The sequence below is a fragment of the Salvelinus namaycush genome, chromosome 27 (assembly GCF_016432855.1).
Source record: "Salvelinus namaycush isolate Seneca chromosome 27, SaNama_1.0, whole genome shotgun sequence".
Classification (NCBI taxonomy): domain Eukaryota; kingdom Metazoa; phylum Chordata; class Actinopteri; order Salmoniformes; family Salmonidae; genus Salvelinus; species Salvelinus namaycush.
In genome coordinates this window covers 10695430-10718414 of record NC_052333.1, presented here as the reverse complement: position 1 = coordinate 10718414, position 22985 = coordinate 10695430, and the positions used below count along the sequence as shown (strand labels likewise).

At 43.8% G+C, this 22985-nt stretch overlaps 1 protein-coding gene across 1 annotated transcript; it reads left to right on the top strand.

Moving 5' to 3' along the window:
* Window positions 1-442: 442 nt before the first annotated feature.
* On the top strand, window positions 443-20893 carry pdk4 (pyruvate dehydrogenase kinase, isozyme 4). Its single transcript, XM_038966002.1, has 11 exons — window positions 443-881; window positions 1774-1915; window positions 5261-5332; window positions 5707-5891; window positions 14781-14870; window positions 16197-16274; window positions 18303-18379; window positions 18534-18632; window positions 19177-19290; window positions 19639-19752; window positions 20592-20893. The coding sequence occupies exons 1-11, from the start codon at window positions 767-769 to the stop codon at window positions 20742-20744; spliced, it is 1239 nt and encodes a 412-aa protein (XP_038821930.1). The 5' UTR covers window positions 443-766; the 3' UTR covers window positions 20745-20893.
* Window positions 20894-22985: the final 2092 nt, after the last annotated feature.

Genomic DNA, 22985 nt, shown 5'->3' with positions numbered 1-22985 from the left:
TAAAAACAGGTCGTTTCAGTTTAGATGGTATTGCTGTCAATGGCTAAAATTAAACATATTCGCGCCAGATGACCAAAAGCAAATATAAAACAAGTGCATGCCATTATGCAGCATCTCCCCTTCAGAATATCAGAGGAAATCCCACCTTCTTTCCTTACACATCCTGTCAGAGCAATGTGCCGCTTTGAATTAGCTGTTAATGTCGCCATCTACAGGCCATTTAGAAAAGTGTACGGGTACACGGCGTTCTCAGATTTACATCTATTATTTAACTCAACGAAACCTGTTTTTTATATAATACAATCATTAATATTTTTTATTGTATATTGTTTTGTTTGCACATATTTCTTTCTTTCTAAACAACCACCTCCCCAAAAACCAAAGCATAGTGTTCTTTCATTGGTCAAAGCCAATGCCAATCAAATCCAAACTTCATCAACAACTCAACACAGAGGTCGGTCTTGTGAAGAGCATTCGTGAATTCTGGAATATTGTTGCTTGTTAAAAGTTTAGGTGATGCAAAGACATTCGGCACTGTTCAGGAATGTGACTGTGTTTCATTGACAATTGTTTTGAATAATGTCAATTTAACGCATTGATATTGCCCTTGGTGGCTAGCATTAGCCAGTTAGCTAGCGTCTTTACGTCTGAGAGACTGGAGCGTGCTGCTGGTGAAGAGAAAAGGGCATCCTGGCGAAGAGAAAAGGGCATCCTGGCTGACAACAATCGGACTGTCTCGGGACTTCAATTTTAATTTGTTGCAACTATGAAGTTAACGCAATTTTTGCTAAAGAACAGCTCCATACCTAAACAAGCACTAGTGGATAGGTTTTCCAAGTTCTCACCTTCGCCGCTGTCAATGAAACAATTCATAGACTTTGGTAAGTTTTCATCCCTGTCCTGTCTTAATAACATAGCTAAACATTACAATACTGTTCAAAAATGTAGCTAGCTAGCTAAACATTACAATGACGTTACTGTGCAACATTGTAGCTTGCCTAACGTTAATTCTGAGTCCATAGCAGCTACGTGCAAAACAAGTGTCACTGGTTGCATTGTGAAAGTAGGGTAGCTAAGTAACTGACAGCTGTCAGTGTTCCCAGAGTAATGCCGTATGTGTCCTATGATCACAGAGGAACTCTCTGCTGAAGCGTTGACAAACATTATTGTATTAAATTGTATCATGATACTGGTGGGTATGGCTGCATTCACAACAATGGGGATGGCACCCATTGTATTGCCACTCTCCTGACAATAGATTGTTTACGGCTAGTTGCGGGACGAAACAATGTCTCGTTGCAGGACTAAGCAACGTATCATGCGGTAGATACCAAGCAAAGGTATCCATCAAATGTAAAGCAGAGACTGTGATGTTGAATCAAATCCCTCGTGACACACGGCCACTGTTAGTTAGATTCAGTTCTAACACGTCACTAAAAGGGGGAAATTAAAATCTTACTCCCTATCATGCTTTTCTGCTAGATAGCACTTGGTCCTGTTCTTAGGTGAAAACGTGACGTATTCCTTCTGCCAAAACAAACCAGTTCAATGTCTTCACATTGTCTTAAACATTTACACAGCAGTGTGTGTACTGTATGATGTCCTGTCTTGAGATTTCCAGTCAGTAGCTTATCCCTGAGACTGAAACAGGGAGGGACTACCTGAACTGGTCCAATGAGAAAACAACTTTTTGTTTTCCATTGCAAAACGTTTTGCTGTGGTGTGCGCCTAATGAGTACAACCCAGATGTGTTCCTGTGTCATGCGACTGTAGGCTCGGCCAATGCCTGTGAGAAGACGTCCTTTGTGTTCCTGCGTCAGGAGCTTCCTGTCCGGCTGGCCAACATCATGAAGGAGATCGACTTCCTCCCTGACAAGCTTCTCGGCACCCCCTCACTACAGCTGCTACAGAGCTGGTAAATACAGCTGTAGCTTATACATCTCTATATCTCAGTGAATCTGTGCACCCCCTTACTACAGCAGCGGCTACATCACCTATTATGAACCTTGACTGAATATTGGCCAATCCCCCTCCAGGCTGCAGACACACACCTCACCTACACAAGCTGCAGGAGTGAGTGTGGATAGTACATAGTGAGATATAGAGGATGTACTATGTAGCTGAGTCCAATCCCATTCCAGGCTGAAGAAACTACTTAATTTCACTGTGTAGCTGTGTGTGTGGAATAGTTACCTTACATGCAGGGTCACGGCACAGGTCAGATATTTTAGCATCCCTTGAATGGACTGGGAGTAGAATAACATGGTTCCTGGAAGGGTGTCTTCTAGCAAAAGCGTAAATACCACCCTGCATACCACTGCTGGCTTGCTTCTGAAGCTAAGCAGGGTTGGTCCTGGTCAGTCCCTGGATGGGAGACCAGGTGCTGCTGGATGTGGTGTTGGAGGGCCAGTAGGAGGCACTCTTTCCTCTGGTCTAAAAAATATCCCAATGCCCCAGGGCAGTGATTGGGGACACTGCCCTGTGTAGTGTGCCGTCTTTCGGATGAGACGTTAATCGTGTGTCCTGACTCTCTGAGGTCATTAAAGATCCCATGGCACTTGTCGTAAGAGTAGGGGTGTTAACCCCGGTGTCCTGGCTAAATTCCCAAGCTGGCCCTGAAACCATCACAGTCACCTAATAATCCCCAGTTTACAATTGGCTCATTCATCCCCTTCCTCTCCCCTGTAACTATTCCCCAGGTCGTTGCTGTAAATGAGAACGTGTTCTCAGTCAACTTACCTGGTAAAATAACGGATAAATAAAAAATATATATTCTTGACCCCTCCTTATTTACTTATTTACTGAATGCTGTGTGCTCCTCCTACAGAGAGCTGACCCTACTGTAAACATTACACTGCTTCATGCATTCAGTAGGACCGTTTGTATAGAATGTGGAGAATTGGATCACTCCCAGAGTATATCTTTCCCCTTACAGTTATTCCATCATTTATTTTACCAGGCAAATCAATTAAGAACAAATTGTTATTTAAAATGACTGCCTGGCAAGCGGCAAAAGGCCTCCTGTTGGGATTAAAAAAGAAAGATCGGTTTGTACCTTTTAGCCAACTCTGCTACAGTATGTTTGTTCCTTCATAGTTGTCAGAAATGATTATTGAACTTGTATGTTGCTCTCGGCGAAACCTGTATGATCAAACCAATCAAATGTATTTTATAAAGCCCTTTTTACATCAGCAGTTGTAAAATGTCTTATCTTGAAGAGCCATTTACTGTAGGTGATATTGTCTATCCTGACAGAGCCAATAGGATGTTATTATCCTGGCGACCATAACCTTGCATAGACTATCTTACTGAACTACTCTGCTCTAGTGAGGGGTATGTGGGATGAGAGAGTTATGGGGATCTCAAATCAAAGCACCACGTCCCTTAAACGGAGTGGTACATCTAATTTCTAGGGATGAGATGCAGGCCTACCCTGCCATGTAGGCTGCCAGCTGTCTCCGTCTCATATCTCTGTCTGTCTGTCAGGCAGGCTGCACAGGTGTACAGACACATGCATACACACACAATAACATACTCACTCTACACACTCGTACAAATAGATTTTGTGTTTTAGATGTAGTGGCCTGAGGGCACATTTAATGTGTTGTGAAATGTTATGAATGTGATGTTTTAAAAATTATATAACCTGACTTCATTTGCTGGACACCAGGAAGAGTAGCTGCTGCCTTTGCAGGAACTAATGGGGATCCTTAATAAATACAAAATACAGGGACGATGTGGGCTGGAACACCATGTATCCCCAGTGGAACAGGGGACGTGCGTGACGTTGTTTGACGATCATCAGAAGTGTAGCCTAGAAAAATGGAGGACTACAATGTGCATCGTCTTTATTAGTGACAGTCAGATATATTTTGTCAGTTAAAATGGGTACTTGCAAATATGTTCTCTTATTGAAATGGAATACTTTCCCAAAAATAAAGGGAGTTGATTGCTGAGTGCTAGGCCTGTGAAGGAACTGTTTAGGCTCTCCCCTAGTTAGGTAAAACCATCAGCTAACTAGAGTGTAATGTCAGGGAAAGTACAGCACAGTTGAAACTCTGAACTAGGGCAATAACTTTGTCTCTCTGATAGGTGGCCAGTACAGAACCCTATGTTCCAGCTTTATTATCAATGAAATGATATGGACGATATATATTTATAAACTTGGTCTAAAGTTAGCGTTCTGCGTCATCGCTACTCTATTAGGGGTTATGTTCCGCTTTAGGCCGTGGGGTTTTTCCATCCACAATATTGATTTGGCACCATTTATTTGACTTGGCTAGTGGTAGAGTAGTGGTCTGAGGGCAACAACAAACGTTACAGTTAAACTTTGTAATTCAAGCTAGTTAGCCTAGTTGTATCTGCTATGCAGCTGTGTTAGTAAAGCGGGAGGGTTCAAGGTCAGTTGGTGGACAAAGAGGGTTTGAAAACAGTCAGCCACTAATCTCTCACCTAGTTTCCTGACTCAATCTGCACGTCACTGAAGTCGGGACAATTTAGCCTACAGCCTCTTAACTAGGCCATAATAGTGACTCCTCTGAACAAGCTAGTAGGCTAATAAGTAAGCTACTGAAATGCTTAGTGTTAACGTGTTAGGCCTACTTCCACTAGGTCAGAAGTATTTAGCGTGTGCTGTACAGAGAATATTCACGTTTTGAGAGGTTGAAAATGGTGAGGAATGTTTCAACATCAGAAGGAACATAACTGCCCAAATGGCACTCTATTCCCCAGGGCCCATAGGGCTCTGGTCAAAAGTAGTGCACTATATAGGGAATAGGTTGCCATTTGGGATGCATAATAGGCCTATCTCCAGCCACAAGTAGCCCTAGTTATTGTAGCATGTATAAATACCCCCATGTGGTTTTCATGGTCACCACGAGAGTCGGAGTCCTTTCCAAAATAGAAGTCTGAGATTTTTAAAGGTGGAACTCCAGGAGCCAAAAGTGATTTGCTAAAGGAAAGAAGTGATCTTTGCACTGGTTTCTGGCTTCTACACATACCTTTAGTTTCTTTCACCATGGGACTGAAATAAAGGTTTAAAGAAGCACTCATAAACCTTTCATTATGCCTATGTAATTCATAAGCAAATGTTGTGCTACACTCCCAAGCATTTTGCTTATAAATACTCTTTATGAATGCTCTGTAAAAGCCTAAGAATACTCTTTATGAATGCTCTACAAAGCCTTTATAAATGTAGTTTAAAGTAGCAGTATTGTTTCCCTGTGTAAACTAGCCTGTCTTCTGTGATCTATTCCTACAGGTATGCAACAAGTCTGATGGAGCTTGTGGGCTTCCTGGAGAAAGATGCTGATGATAAAACGATCCTAAAGAAGTAAGTCAATTACACAGTCATATCCAGCAGATAGGCCTACATCTCATTAGATGGACTCTCCAAAGTGAGTCATAGTTAATTCAGGTAAGTAAAGATAACATTTCTCTAATCTCTGCCTAATAATAGCTACCTCTTCTAACTGAATAATAGATTATGGTTTTAATCTTGATCTGAAATGGAATGTGATATGATGGATACCTCTGCTGCTGCTGAATCAATCATATTTTGAGCTGGTAGCAACCTCGCAGATGTTAGTGAGTTAATGACAATAGTTACTTTATTTATACCTAGAGGGAAAATTAGGATTGCAGACTATTGGAATAGAATATGTGGAATTGTGAACTTTCGACCCAGCCTTTGCCCTGTCTCCTCAGGTTCACTGAGACGCTGGTGAACGTCAGGAACCGTCACAACAACGTGGTCCCCACCATGGCCCAGGGCGTAGTGGAGTACAAGGAGGCTTTCGGCTCTGACCCTGTGACCAATCAGAACGTCCAATACTTCCTGGATCGCTTCTACATGAGCCGTATCTCCACCCGCATGCTCATGAACCAGCACTGTCAGTAACTATACTACATATATACTATACTACATATATACTATACTACAGTAGTGGCCAAAAGTTGAGTGACGCAAATATTAATTTTCAAAGTCTGCTGCCTCAGTTTGTATGATGGCAATTTGCATATACTCCAGAATGTTATGAAGAGTGATCAGATGAATTGCAATTAATTGCAAAGTCACTCTGTCATGCAAATTAACTGAATCCCCCCAAAAAACATTTCCACTGCATTTCAGCCCTGCCACAAAAGGACCAGCTGACATCATGTCAGTGATTCTCTCGTTAACACAGGTGTGAGTGTTGACGAGGACAAGGCTGGAGATCACTCTCATGCTGATTGAGTTCGAATAAGACTGGAAGCTTCAAAAGGAGGGTGGTGCTTGGAATCATTGTTCTTCCTCTGTCAGCCATGGTTACCTGCAAGGAAACACGTGCCGTCATCATTGCTTTGCACAAAAAGGGCTTCACAGGCAAGGATATTGCTGCCAGTAAGATTGCACCTAAATCAACCATTTATCGGATCATCAAGAACTTCAAGGAGAGCGGTTCAATTGTTGTGAAGAAGGCTTCAGAGCGCCCAAGAAAGTCCAGCAAGCGCCAGGACCGTCTCCTAAAGTTGATTCAGCTGCGGGATCGGGGCACCACCAATACAGAGCTTGCTCAGGAATGGCAGCAGGCAGGTGTGAGTGCATCTGCATGCACAGTGAGGCAAAGACTTTGAGGATGGCCTGATGTAAAGAAGCCACTTCTCTCCAGGAAAAACATCAGGGACAGACTGGTATTCTGCAAAAGGTACAGGGATTGGACTGCTGAGGACTGGGGTAAAGTCATTTTCTCTGATGAATCCCCTTTCTGATTGTTTGGGGCATCCGGAAAAAAGCTTGTCTGGAGAAGACAAGGTGAGCGCTACCGTCAGTCCTGTGTCATGCCAACAGTAATGCATCCTGAGACCATTCATGTGTGGGGTTGCTTCTCAGCCAAGGGAGTGGCTCACTCACAATTTTGCCTAAGAACACAGCCATGAATAAAGAATGGTACCAACACATCCTCCGAGAGCAACTTCTCCCAACCATCCAGGAACAGTTTGGTGATGAAAAATGCCTTTTCCAGCATGATGGAGCACCTTGCCATAAGGCAAAAGTGATAACTAAGTGGCTCGGGGAACAAAACATCGATATTTTGGGTCCATGGCCAGGAAACTCCCCAGACCTTAATCCCATTGAGAACTTGTGGTCAATCCTCAAGAGACGGGTGGACAAACAAAACCCCCAAACTCCAAACATTGAATATGCAAGAATGGGCTGCCATCAGTCAGGATGTGGCCCAGAAGTTAATTGAAAGCATGCCAGGGTGGATTGCAGAGGTCTTGAAAAAGAAGGGTCAACACTGCAAATATTGACTCTTTGCATCAACTTCATGTAATTGTCAATAAAAGCCTTTGACACTTTGAAATGCTTGTAATTATACTTCAGTATTCCATAGTAACATCTGACAAAAATATCTAAAGACACTGAAGCAGCAAACTGTGGAAATTAATATTTGTCATTCTCAAAACTTTTGGCCACGACTGTACATCACCATGCTCATGAACCAGCACTGTCTGTAACTACACTACATCACCATGCTCATGAACCAGCACTGTCTGTAACTACACTACATCACCATGCTCATGAACCAGCACTGTCTGTAACTACACTACATCACCATGCTCATGAACCAGCACTGTCTGTAACTACACTACATCACCATGCTCATGAACCAGCACTGTCTGTAACTACACTACATCACCATGCTCATGAACCAGCACTGTCTGTAACTACATCACCATGCTCATGAACCAGCACTGTCTGTAACTACATCACCATGCTCATGAACCAGCACTGTCTGTAACTACACTCCATCACCATGCTCATGAACCAGCACTGTCTGTAACTACACTACATCACCATGCTCATGAACCAGCATTATCTGTAACTACACTACATCACCATGCTCATGAACCAGCACTGTCTAACTACACTACATCACCATGCTCATGAACCAGCACTGTCTGTAACTACGCTACATCACCATGCTCATGAACCAGCACTGTCTGTAACTACGCTACATCACCATGCTCATGAACCAGCACTGTCTGTAACTACGCTACATCACCATGCTCATGAACCAGCACTGTCTGTAACTACACTACATCACCATGCTCATGAACCAGCACTGTAACTACACTACATCACCATGGTCATGAACCAGCACTGTCTGTAACTACACTACAGCACCATGGTCATGAACCAGCACTGTCTAACTACACTACATCACCATGCTCATGAACCAGCACTGTCTGTAACTACACTACACCACCATGCTCATGAACCAGCACTGTCTGTAACTACACTCCATCACCATGCTCATGAACCAGCACTGTCTAACTACACTACATCACCATGCTCATGAACCAGCACTGTCTGTAACTACACTACATCACCATGCTCATGAACCAGCACTGTCTGTAACTACACTACATCACCATGCTCATGAACCAGCACTGTCTGTAACTACACTACATCACCATGCTCATGAACCAGCACTGTAACTACACTACATCACCATGGTCATGAACCAGCACTGTCTGTAACTACACTACAGCACCATGCTCATGAACCAGCACTGTCTGTAACTACACTACATCACCATGCTCATGAACCAGCACTGTCTGTAACTACACTACATCACCATGCTCATGAACCAGCACTGTCTGTAACTACACTCCATCACAATGCTCATGAACCAGCACTGTCTGTAACTACACTACATCACCATGCTCATGAACCAGCACTGTCTAACTACACTCCATCACCATGCTCATGAACCAGCACTGTCTGTAACTACACTACATCACCATGCTCATGAACCAGCACTGTCTGTAACTCCATCACCATGCTCATGAACCAGCACTGTCTGTAACTACACTACATCACCATGCTCATGAACCAGCACTGTCTGTAACTACACTACATCACCATGCTCATGAACCAGCACTGTCTGTAACTACACTACATCACAATGCTCATGAACCAGCACTGTCTGTAACTACACTCCATCACCATGCTCATGAACCAGCACTGTCTGTAACTACACTACATCACCATGCTCATGAACCAGCACTGTCTGTAACTACACTACATCACCATGCTCATGAACCAGCACTGTAACTACACTACATCACCATGGTCATGAACCAGCACTGTCTGTAACTACACTACAGCACCATGCTCATGAACCAGCACTGTCTGTAACTACACTACATCACCATGCTCATGAACCAGCACTGTCTGTAACTACACTACATCACCATGCTCATGAACCAGCACTGTCTGTAACTACACTCCATCACCATGCTCATGAACCAGCACTGTCTGTAACTACACTACATCACCATGCTCATGAACCAGCACTGTCTGTAACTACACTCCATCACCATGCTCATGAACCAGCACTGTCTGTAACTACACTACATCACCATGCTCATGAACCAGCACTGTCTGTAACTACACTACATCACCATGCTCATGAACCAGCACTGTCTGTAACTACACTACATCACCATGCTCATGAACCAGCACTGTCTGTAACTACACTACATCACCATGCTCATGAACCAGCACTGTCTGTAACTACACTACATCACCATGCTCATGAACCAGCACTGTCTGTAACTACACTACATCACCATGCTCATGAACCAGCACTGTCTGTAACTACATCACCATGCTCATGAACCAGCACTGTCTGTAACTACATCACCATGCTCATGAACCAGCACTGTCTGTAACTACATCACCATGCTCATGAACCAGCACTGTCTGTAACTACACTCCATCACCATGCTCATGAACCAGCACTGTCTGTAACTACACTCCATCACCATGCTCATGAACCAGCACTGTCTGTAACTACACTCCATCACCATGCTCATGAACCAGCACTGTCTGTAACTACACTACATCACCATGCTCATGAACCAGCACTGTCTGTAACTACACTACATCACCATGCTCATGAACCAGCACTGTCTGTAACTACACTACATCACCATGCTCATGAACCAGCACTGTAACTACACTACATCACCATGGTCATGAACCAGCACTGTCTGTAACTACACTACAGCACCATGCTCATGAACCAGCACTGTCTGTAACTACACTACATCACCATGCTCATGAACCAGCACTGTCTGTAACTACACTACATCACCATGCTCATGAACCAGCACTGTCTGTAACTACACTCCATCACAATGCTCATGAACCAGCACTGTCTGTAACTACACTACATCACCATGCTCATGAACCAGCACTGTCTAACTACACTCCATCACCATGCTCATGAACCAGCACTGTCTGTAACTACACTACATCACCATGCTCATGAACCAGCACTGTCTGTAACTCCATCACCATGCTCATGAACCAGCACTGTCTGTAACTACACTACATCACCATGCTCATGAACCAGCACTGTCTGTAACTACACTACATCACCATGCTCATGAACCAGCACTGTCTGTAACTACACTACATCACAATGCTCATGAACCAGCACTGTCTGTAACTACACTCCATCACCATGCTCATGAACCAGCACTGTCTGTAACTACACTACATCACCATGCTCATGAACCAGCACTGTCTGTAACTACACTACATCACCATGCTCATGAACCAGCACTAACTACACTACATCACCATGGTCATGAACCAGCACTGTCTGTAACTACACTACAGCACCATGCTCATGAACCAGCACTGTCTGTAACTACACTACATCACCATGCTCATGAACCAGCACTGTCTGTAACTACACTACATCACCATGCTCATGAACCAGCACTGTCTGTAACTACACTCCATCACCATGCTCATGAACCAGCACTGTCTGTAACTACACTACATCACCATGCTCATGAACCAGCACTGTCTGTAACTACACTCCATCACCATGCTCATGAACCAGCACTGTCTGTAACTACACTACATCACCATGCTCATGAACCAGCACTGTCTGTAACTACACTACATCACCATGCTCATGAACCAGCACTGTCTGTAACTACGCTACATCACCATGCTCATGAACCAGCACTGTCTGTAACTACGCTACATCACCATGCTCATGAACCAGCACTGTCTGTAACTACACTACATCACCATGCTCATGAACCAGCACTGTCTGTAACTACACTACATCACCATGCTCATGAACCAGCACTGTCTGTAACTACACTACATCACCATGCTCATGAACCAGCACTGTCTGTAACTACACTACATCACCATGCTCATGAACCAGCACTGTCTGTAACTACATCACCATGCTCATGAACCAGCACTGTCTGTAACTACATCACCATGCTCATGAACCAGCACTGTCTGTAACTACATCACCATGCTCATGAACCAGCACTGTCTGTAACTACACTCCATCACCATGCTCATGAACCAGCACTGTCTGTAACTACACTACATCACCATGCTCATGAACCAGCATTATCTGTAACTACGCTACATCACCATGCTCATGAACCAGCACTGTCTGTAACTACGCTACATCACCATGCTCATGAACCAGCACTGTCTGTAACTACACTACATCACCATGCTCATGAACCAGCACTGTAACTACACTACATCACCATGGTCATGAACCAGCACTGTCTGTAACTACACTACATCACCATGGTCATGAACCAGCACTGTCTGTAACTACACTACAGCACCATGGTCATGAACCAGCACTGTCTAACTACACTACATCACCATGCTCATGAACCAGCACTGTCTGTAACTACACTACACCACCATGCTCATGAACCAGCACTGTCTGTAACTACACTCCATCACCATGCTCATGAACCAGCACTGTCTAACTACACTACATCACCATGCTCATGAACCAGCACTGTCTGTAACTACACTACATCACCATGCTCATGAACCAGCACTGTCTGTAACTACACTACATCACCATGCTCATGAACCAGCACTGTCTGTAACTACACTACATCACCATGCTCATGAACCAGCACTGTAACTACACTACATCACCATGGTCATGAACCAGCACTGTCTGTAACTACACTACAGCACCATGGTCATGAACCAGCACTGTAACTACACTACATCACCATGCTCATGAACCAGCACTGTCTGTAACTACACTCCATCACCATGCTCATGAACCAGCACTGTCTGTAACTACACTCCATCACCATGCTCATGAACCAGCACTGTCTGTAACTACACTCCATCACCATGCTCATGAACCAGCACTATCTGTAACTACACTCCATCACCATGCTCATGAACCAGCACTGTCTGTAACTACACTACATCACCATGCTCATGAACCAGCACTGTCTGTAACTACACTCCATCACCATGCTCATGAACCAGCACTGTCTGTAACTACACTACATCACCATGCTCATGAACCAGCACTATCTGTAACTACACTCCATCACCATGCTCATGAACCAGCACTGTCTGTAACTACACTACATCACCATGCTCATGAACCAGCACTGTCTGTAACTACACTACATCACCATGCTCATGAACCAGCACTGTCTGTAACTACACTACATCACAATGCTCATGAACCAGCACTGTCTGTAACTACACTCCATCACCATGCTCATGAACCAGCACTGTCTGTAACTACACTACATCACCATGCTCATGAACCAGCACTGTCTAACTACACTACATCACCATGCTCATGAACCAGCACTGTAACTACACTACATCACCATGGTCATGAACCAGCACTGTCTGTAACTACACTACAGCACCATGCTCATGAACCAGCACTGTCTGTAACTACACTACATCACCATGCTCATGAACCAGCACTGTCTGTAACTACACTACATCACCATGCTCATGAACCAGCACTGTCTGTAACTACACTCCATCACAATGCTCATGAACCAGCACTGTCTGTAACTACACTACATCACCATGCTCATGAACCAGCACTGTCTAACTACACTCCATCACCATGCTCATGAACCAGCACTGTCTGTAACTACACTACATCACCATGCTCATGAACCAGCACTGTCTGTAACTCCATCACCATGCTCATGAACCAGCACTGTCTGTAACTACACTACATCACCATGCTCATGAACCAGCACTGTCTGTAACTACACTACATCACCATGCTCATGAACCAGCACTGTCTGTAACTACACTACATCACAATGCTCATGAACCAGCACTGTCTGTAACTACACTCCATCACCATGCTCATGAACCAGCACTGTCTGTAACTACACTACATCACCATGCTCATGAACCAGCACTGTCTGTAACTACACTACATCACCATGCTCATGAACCAGCACTAACTACACTACATCACCATGGTCATGAACCAGCACTGTCTGTAACTACACTACAGCACCATGCTCATGAACCAGCACTGTCTGTAACTACACTACATCACCATGCTCATGAACCAGCACTGTCTGTAACTACACTCCATCACCATGCTCATGAACCAGCACTGTCTGTAACTACACTCCATCACCATGCTCATGAACCAGCACTGTCTGTAACTACACTACATCACCATGCTCATGAACCAGCACTGTCTAACTACACTCCATCACCATGCTCATGAACCAGCACTGTCTGTAACTACACTACATCACCATGCTCATGAACCAGCACTGTCTGTAACTACATCACCATGCTCATGAACCAGCACTGTCTGTAACTACACTCCATCACCATGCTCATGAACCAGCACTATCTGTAACTACACTCCATCACCATGCTCATGAACCAGCACTGTCTGTAACTACACTACACCACCATGCTCATGAACCAGCACTGTCTAACTACACTCCATCACCATGCTCATGAACCAGCACTGTCTAACTACACTACATCACCATGCTCATGAACCAGCACTGTCTGTAACTACACTACATCACCATGCTCATGAACCAGCACTGTCTGTAACTACACTACATCACCATGCTCATGAACCAGCACTGTCTGTAACTACACTACATCACCATGCTCATGAACCAGCACTGTCTGTAACTACACTCCATCACAATGCTCATGAACCAGCACTGTCTGTAACTACACTACATCACCATGCTCATGAACCAGCACTGTCTGTAACTACACTACATCACCATGCTCATGAACCAGCACTGTCTGTAACTACACTCCATCACCATGCTCATGAACCAGCACTGTCTGTAACTACACTACATCACCATGCTCATGAACCAGCACTGTCTGTAACTACACTACATCACCATGCTCATGAACCAGCACTGTCTGTAACTACATCACCATGCTCATGAACCAGCACTGTCTGTAACTACACTCCATCACCATGCTCATGAACCAGCACTGTCTGTAACTACATCACCATGCTCATGAACCAGCACTGTCTGTAACTACACTCCATCACCATGCTCATGAACCAGCACTATCTGTAACTACACTCCATCACCATGCTCATGAACCAGCACTGTCTGTAACTACACTCCATCACCATGCTCATGAACCAGCACTGTCTGTAACTACACTACATCACCATGCTCATGAACCAGCACTGTCTGTAACTACACTACATCACCATGCTCATGAACCAGCACTGTCTGTAACTACATCACCATGCTCATGAACCAGCACTGTCTGTAACTACACTCCATCACCATGCTCATGAACCAGCACTGTCTGTAACTACACTACACCACCATGCTCATGAACCAGCACTAGTCAGTAGGGTTGTGTACACAAAATACATGCAAGTGTAGTTACCCAATGAGTCTGAATTTGTTGTTATGTACCTCTTCAGCTCTCATCTTTGATGGAAGTGCCAACCCCGCCCATCCCAAGCACATTGGCACCATCGACCCCGACTGTGACGTGACAGAGGTGGTAAAAGGTACTGTCCCTCATCAGCAACACACACAGACAGACACAGACAGACAGACAGACAGACACAGACAGACAGACAGACAGACACAGACAGACACACACAGAGACAGACACACACAGAGACAGAGACAGAGACACACACACACACACACACACAGACACACACACAGAGACAGACAGACACACACACAGAGACAGACACACACACACAGAGACAGACACACACACACACAGAGACACACACACACACAGAGACAGACACACACACACAGAGACACACACACACACAGAGACAGACACACACACACACACACACACAGAGACAGACACACACACACACACACACACAGAGACAGACACACACACACACACACACACAGAGACAGACACACACACACACAGAGACACACACAGAGACAGACACACACACAGACAGACACAGACAGACACACACAGAGACAGACACACACAGAGACAGAGACAGAGACACACACACACACACACAGAGACAGAGACACACACAGAGACAGACACACACACAGACACACACACAGAGACAGACAGACACACACACAGAGACAGACACACACACACAGAGACAGACACACACACACAGAGACAGACACACACACACAGAGACACACACACACACAGAGACAGACACACACACACAGAGACACAGAGACACACACACACACACACACACACAGAGACAGACACACACACACACAGAGACAGACACACACACACACACAGAGACAGACACACACACACACAGAGACACACACACACACAGAGACAGACACACACACACACACACACACACAGACACACACACACACACACACACACACACACAGACACACACACAGACACACACAGAGACAGACACACACACACACACAGACACACACACACACAGAGACAGACACACACACACACAGAGACAGACACACACACACACACACAGACACACACACAGACAGAGACACACACACACACAGAGACAGACACACACACACACACACACAGAGACAGACACACACACACACACAGAGACACACACACACACACACACAGAGACACACACACACACAGAGACACACACACACACACAGAGACACACACACACAGAGACACACACACACACACACACACAGAGACAGACACACAGACACACACAATTTACAGGTGCAGTATCATTATTAGAATAACAGCTAATAACCATAACAGCTAATCAGTGGTCATTAGCTGTTATGGTAATTCGATTGAAAGTCAGTGTTTTCCTCCTGTGCTACAGTCCTTGTCTTTGTTTTGACTGTTTCTTTCCCAGATGCCTTCGATAGTTCCAAGATGCTCTGTGAGCAGTACTACCTGACCTCGCCAGAGATTGACATCACACAAGTCAACGGTAAATCACATTCTATACAGGGTTATAGACCTGGCTTCTGGAAGGTATTTGTTTTCCTTCAAATATTTTAGCTGCGCTTGGTTGAGCTGGCCTGGCTCAATTGACCCAATAGAATAGTCCCAGAAGTGCAACCTGGCCCAACTGACACCTGTTGATGAGCTATATCAAACACTCAAAGTATTTGAAAGATTGTAAATGCTATTTGGAGCCAAGTCTGTTTGATACAACATTATTGCGCCAAGGGAGAAGGGCCAGAGTAGCTTGAAGACGTTTCTCGTTCTCCTATTTCCAAATAGTACAATTTGGTTAGCAAGAGAGTTTTAGGCCGGGGGTTGTTAGAGAAGATTAGGTTTACAGAAACAATTAGTGAGGTTGTATTTGCATTGTGAGTTGTTTGGCCAGGTTTGATTTGAGTTTCTCTGCCCGTGGGTTGAGTATTCTTGATCTCTCATTCAATTCCTCTGGTCTACTCAATTCGGGGCGCAATTTGCAAAGTGTGTGTGTTTGTGTGTGGCTAGCTTGTGTGAGTGGTGTTAAGAGATATTTAGCTGAACCATTTTTAGCAATTAACTCTGTTGCTTTAGTTGAACAGCCTGCGACGACTGTTTACTCTCAGCTAGGGTTGTCAGGAGTGAGACTGTCTCCTGCATCTGAGGCAGCCATGTCTACAGAGAACCATTCTTTCATACACCTCACTTACACAGGTATAAATACTCACTTCTGTGTATCGCCCTGTGTTAAAAAAAAAAAAAAATCAAACTGCAGGTCTAGGTTATACACTGAGTGTACAAAACATTAGGAACACGTTGCAACCCCTTTTTTCAGAACAGCCTCACTATGTCAGGGCATGGACTCTACAAGGTGTTGAAAGCGTTCCACAGGGATGCTGGCTCACGTTGACTCCAATGCAGAGTTGTGATAATTTGGCAGGATGTCTTTTGGTTTGGTGGACCATTCTTGATACACACGGGAAACTGATGTGAAAACCCCAGCAGAGTTGCAGTTCTTGACACACTCAAACAGGTGCGCTTGGCACCTACTACCATACCCCGTTCAAAGGCACTTAAATCTTTTTGTCTTGCCCATTCACCCTCTGAATGGCACACATACACGTATCACAATGTCTCAATTGTCTTAAATCCTTCTTTAACCTGTCTCCCCCCCTTTCAGCTAAACTGATTGAAGTGAAGTGGATTTAACAAGTGACATCAATAAAAGATCACAGCTTTCACTTGGATTTACCTGGTCAGTTTGTCATGGAAAAAGCAGGTGTTTCTAATGTTTTGTACACTCAGTGTATGTGTCTTATGAACAGGACAATAGCACCACTTGAAAGGTCAAACCATGACTTTGATAAATATTTTATTGTAGGTAGAGGGAAATGATAATCGTTGCTAAAACAAGAACAGATCCAGACATCATTTGGTGCCCAAACTTTCAAAACGCACCAGCCATAAAATATCAATGGGCTGCACAGTCCAGCCTACGTCTGATGCATTACAGTGGGGGTGTGGTCAGTCACATCAGGCATAATGATTCATCAAAAATGTTATGTCATAGTTTGCCTTTGGTCATTGTGCACCAAATCAAGCACCCATCAGTCTCTCATCTCTCCAGTCAGCAGCGGAACAGAACAGCAACAAGCCCCTTGCTACAGGCTTAGTCTTGTCGCCGGGCAGATTTCTCCTCTCTTAGTGAACCGTCTAACTCTCAGTAACAAACCTCCGTTCACCCACATTCAGCTGTTTAACAGTCACCATGTTACATAAGCCTTAAAAAAGCTAAACAATGTCTATTCATGGGTTTAGTTGGTAGCAACCTCATCCCCAGGCTATAGGCTATCAGAAGTGTCTGGGGACATGATTACGTTGGTAGAATAGTAAATTATGTATTTCATAGTGACTATTGAGTTCAGTTGTGCATTTGCAATAAGGGAAAGTTTTGTTTCTAGTAACTTCTATCCTCAGTTGTGTATGTTATACATTTGCAGTCATGTTTGGTTTGGAGTAATCCTCAGTTTTTCCTTAGCCAAAGGTCCTGACCAGCCTCTTCGTATTGTCTATGTGCCTTCCCATCTCTACCACATGCTGTTTGAGCTCTTCAAGGTACACCAAACATTTACCTTCTACTGTATAAACATTTCATTACACGTGTGAGGGTGACTACGGCAGACGCTACTACATACGATTTAATTACATTAGCTCAATCTGATTTATATTACTTTGTCATTTCCTCAAGCAATGTTTGTTTTGTTTCCAGAACGCCATGAGAGCAACAGTGGAGACTCATGAAATGGCCCTGCATCTCCCGCCGGTCAAAGTTCGAGTCTCACTGGGCAGTGAAGACCTGACAATAAAGGTAAACACATGCTCAGAGTATTCACCCTTACAATGAATGATATGCATTGTGCTCATTGTAGTACATTGACTTTTATTTTTAAAATGAGAAGTTTAATAGTCACAGGGTTGCAGGAGTAATTAGAGTATAGACATTACATTTGAAATGTCTTTATTCTTTTGGAACTAATGTGTGTAAAGTTTACTGTTTAATTTGTGTTTTTCACTTTTGTTTATTATCTACTTCACCTGCGTTGGCAATATTAACATGTTTCCCATGCTAATAAAGCCATTGAATTGAGTACAGTGAAAACCTTCAGCTCTGAGCCCCAACAATATACATTTGTTCTAAAGTAGTGTATGCCCATCCAACACACTTCTACAGATGCAGGGTGGAAATAATGCCATGGGATGTAGAAGCCTACTGTACAGTTTAATGTGTATGAATACATAGTACCATAGAGTTCCTCCCGTGGTTGTTCTGTAGGTCCTATACCATGATATTTGGGGAGACAACAGGAAGATCAGAGAGTGGAACAGAGCTGTAACGTTGTTGGTGTTTCTAGATATCAGATCGAGGAGGTGGTGTTCCCCTGAGGAAGATAGAGCGTTTGTTCAGCTACATGTACTCCACCGCCCCCAGCCCCGTCGATATTGACAACTCACGCAACGCTCCACTGGTGAGACCCTGTCCTGGTGCCACTGAACACTAAAGATTTTACTGGCAGCCAGGTTAATAAGTCAGATGTAATACATTTGAGCACAACATTCAGTAGGACATGATCTATGACTGCAGTTTGATCGCATGCAAGCCTGTTTATTTTATTTCAGCTCAAATGTAAATCGTGATCATTTTATACTGACTAAAGTGTAAACTGCGAGCGAACACAGTTGTAAATTAGCAGAATTACAAACTGGACCAGTCATTCGTTGCCCAAGGGTTAAAGTGTAACTGAATGCTTCTCTACTACAGTACTGTGTCAGTTCAGAGTGAGTTTTTAACCCTTTGTGTCCCTGGCTCTCTGTAGGCTGGTTTTGGCTACGGTCTTCCCATCTCCCGTCTCTATGCCAAGTACTTCCAGGGAGACCTGCAGCTCTACTCCATGGAGGGATATGGGACGTCAGCTGTCATCTACCTGAAGGTAACACTTCTACGAATGGAATGTGTTACTTCAACAGTTGTCTTATTCTAGATAATTGAACCTTTCAACCAGGGTTCCCCCATTTTGGCCCTCAATTTGTATTTATTTTTGCTCAGAAAACGTAACATTTTCATTGTTGGACATAAGACTGTAAAAACGCCAGTTATTTTAATTTTGAAAAACTGTACCCAAGTATTCCCAAGCCTAATAGAGAGACACGTGATCGTATACAAATGTAAGCAAGGTTTGAAATTATCAGGTTTTTGTCAAATATCTGTTTGGCCTTCTTGTGGTCAAATTGAGTCTACTAATTATTTGTAATTGTGTTCCGACCATCCGCTCACGGAAAAATTGTCCCACGGCTGAATCTAGTTGATGATCCCTGCTCTATACAACGTTGGCGTTTTTCAATGTCTGAAATAAGTATGTAAAGGTTCATTCTCTGAATGGTGGAAGACACATGTGACCAGCATGTGATAGAAATAGAGCCTCATCCTCATAATCGTCAGAATCTGTTGCAACAGGAGGGAATGTGTAGGATAATGAGCAGCAGTATTTCCGGTGTTTGAGTTTGTCACTGGTTATTTGGACGTATCAGGATTTGGCGAAGGTGTGCTTAGACGGACTGCTTTGCACATGTGTTGAAATTAGCGGAAGGGGGGAGGACTTTGGCTGAGTTCTCTTTTGCGAGGGTGGAGACTTCGCAAATCAGAACTCCCAATTTCTAACACGTCTGGACCCAGAACTAAATCACATAGCTCACCAAATTCTGTGAGATTTTAGTTTTGGGTTAACCAAGATTACATCTAACCTACCACTCCTCTGTGCTCCATTAACAGGCCTTGTCCTCAGATTCTGTGGAAAGACTTCCTGTTTACAACCAGTCAGCCATAAGGCATTATCAGACGAGCAACGAGGCGGATGACTGGTGCATGCCCAGCAAGGATCCCAAGAAGCTGGGGAAGTATGAGAGGAGAAGTCAAGAGGTGTAACGGTACACGTGTTCGTGCCAAACTGTTCGGTAGGGGGCCTCGGTTCAGTCTGCACTCAACCTGAATGAATACATTTAATAAAATATATACAAAATAAAAGGCCTATAGGCAATGCCTACGCTGCGTTGTTGGCCGGTGCCTCGAGTAAATTTGAGCTGAATTTGTTTTTTTATGGCTATTCTGTTAAAACAACTAGAGCCTATGTGCACATTGTAATCTAAATTCAAATCTTAATTGGCGCATTTCAAACTGTCCTTTTGTGAGGCGCATCCAGGAACTAGTTCTGTACGATGGCGAGTGGTGGGGTGGATAAACTAGGAGGATCCTCCATCGTTTAAATCTCCAGTTTGGGAACGTTTTGGCTTCCCAGTAGATCACAATGGTGATGGACAGAGAGTTGTGGATAAGACGTTAACAGTATGTCGCCACTGCTCAACGAGAATAGGCTATCCAGCTGCCAACACCTCATATGTTGACACGTTTATGCCGACGTCACAAGACGGAAACGGAAAAAAACAAACCAAAATCACCTCCCCTCTGCATTCAAGCAGCCCTTGGGAACTGGTTCTGACCGGCCAAAAATGACAAGAGCAGTAGGTAGGCTGTGTTTATATTTTTTACAGTCTTTGGTTTAAAGCCGCACCCATTCTCAGTGGTTGAGAATAGGGAATTCCAGCACCTTGTAAAAGTGCTCGAGCCACGTTATGAACTTCCCTCTTGCACCCATTTCAGCAAACAGGTCATACCCACTCTATATAAGCAGGCCACAGTTTTCTAGGAATTGGCCAATGCACCCTGTGTTGTGATTACTTAAAAGTGACAGTCCATCACCTTACCCCGGAGTGGGAGACATACCATGCTACAGACACTCACCCTTTATGAGAAATCGCAAGTGTGCATCTGGGACTAAATGTATGACTTCACAACCGGTAAATTCCCACTTCCCACATGGTTACAAATGCAGCATCAGTGTGAAAATGTAATTTTCCTGCTGTACCGAAACCAAACCGTGACCCCAAAACATACCGAACAGTGGATTTGGTGAACCGTTACACCCCTAGAAGTTAACCAAACAGACTGAGCTAGCAGGAAGAACAAAGCAGGAAGACAGAAAGGAGGATCAAACTGACAGAAGGTACACAGTTGTACCCACAGCTATTACTGTGTGTGAGAGAGAGATGTGGATTCCTCTCGCAATGGATATTCTCATACATTCACTTGAAGTGGAAAAACACATCACTGTCGGAGGCGTTTCAATGGCAATACCAGGATCTCTATTCAATAAGCGTCTTCATGAATGTTAGTTAGAAACAGGGTCGTACACTACACAATCATCTTTTCTTTTGGTTATAATTTAACCACACGTTTCAGTTATTTATTCCACTCACTTATTTTAACATTATTACACAGTGTAAAAAGCTAGCGTTTTTCGCTTATTATTAAAAAGGTGAATGTTTAACGATAATTTCATTTATCAATCGACTGAATTAGGTTAGTACAGCTTATGTCACAGTACTATAAGCTGTGATACTACATTTTTAAAATGTGAATTTAGTTCTTAACTCTTCACTCACAGCTACGGTTTGCAGCTAGGACACTGAGCTCTATGGACACAGACAGATAGTGTGTCAGTCAGAAACGGATAAGGCCATGCTGTCAGTCAATGGATTTTCTTTGGTTACCCTTCTACTACAGAATGTTCTGTGGTGGGGGTGGGGCGGTACATAGCGGCCTCCGACTCGTCTCTGAACAACAAATATTGTTTGGAGCACACTATGTAGACTCTGTTTAGTTTCAGCTCTGAGCATTTTACCCCTCACACATATTTGTCCACCTCGAACTCTAGACAAAGTTTATCTACAATGTTTTTGGTCCTAAAGGGATTTATTTGGGTTCCCCCATCAACTGTTTTTCTTGGTGCCATTTTGAGTTACACCCTGGCTTGTTTAATAAGACGAGATGAAATCCAAGGTCCATTCAAGGTTTCCTATAAAGAAAGTAGATATTGAAGTATTCTAGTGTACTTAGAGTCCAACTGACTTTTAAAATATAAGTTATGTGAATATTGAGAGAAATGTTAGAAATATCAAAGTTAACTAAATTTTGTAGATTTACTAAAATTATTTAATTTTAGAGGCCGGCTAGGTCTTCAATGCATGAAGTATTTACTGAATAATGTGTGCCAGAGAGCAAAATGAGAGTTATCACATTTCTGTGATTAGGGACACAGTAAGACTGAGT

Excerpts from the sequence above, each read along its gene's own strand:
- pdk4 (XM_038966002.1), top strand. The coding sequence starts at position 767 with ATGAAGTTAACGCAATTTTTGCTAAAGAACAGCTCCATACCTAAACAA. Across the intron at positions 882-1,773 it reads GAAACAATTCATAGACTTTG|GCTCGGCCAATGCCTGTGAG; the intron begins GTAAGTTTTCAT and ends ATGCGACTGTAG. Across the intron at positions 19,753-20,591 it reads CAGCTGTCATCTACCTGAAG|GCCTTGTCCTCAGATTCTGT; the intron begins GTAACACTTCTA and ends CTCCATTAACAG.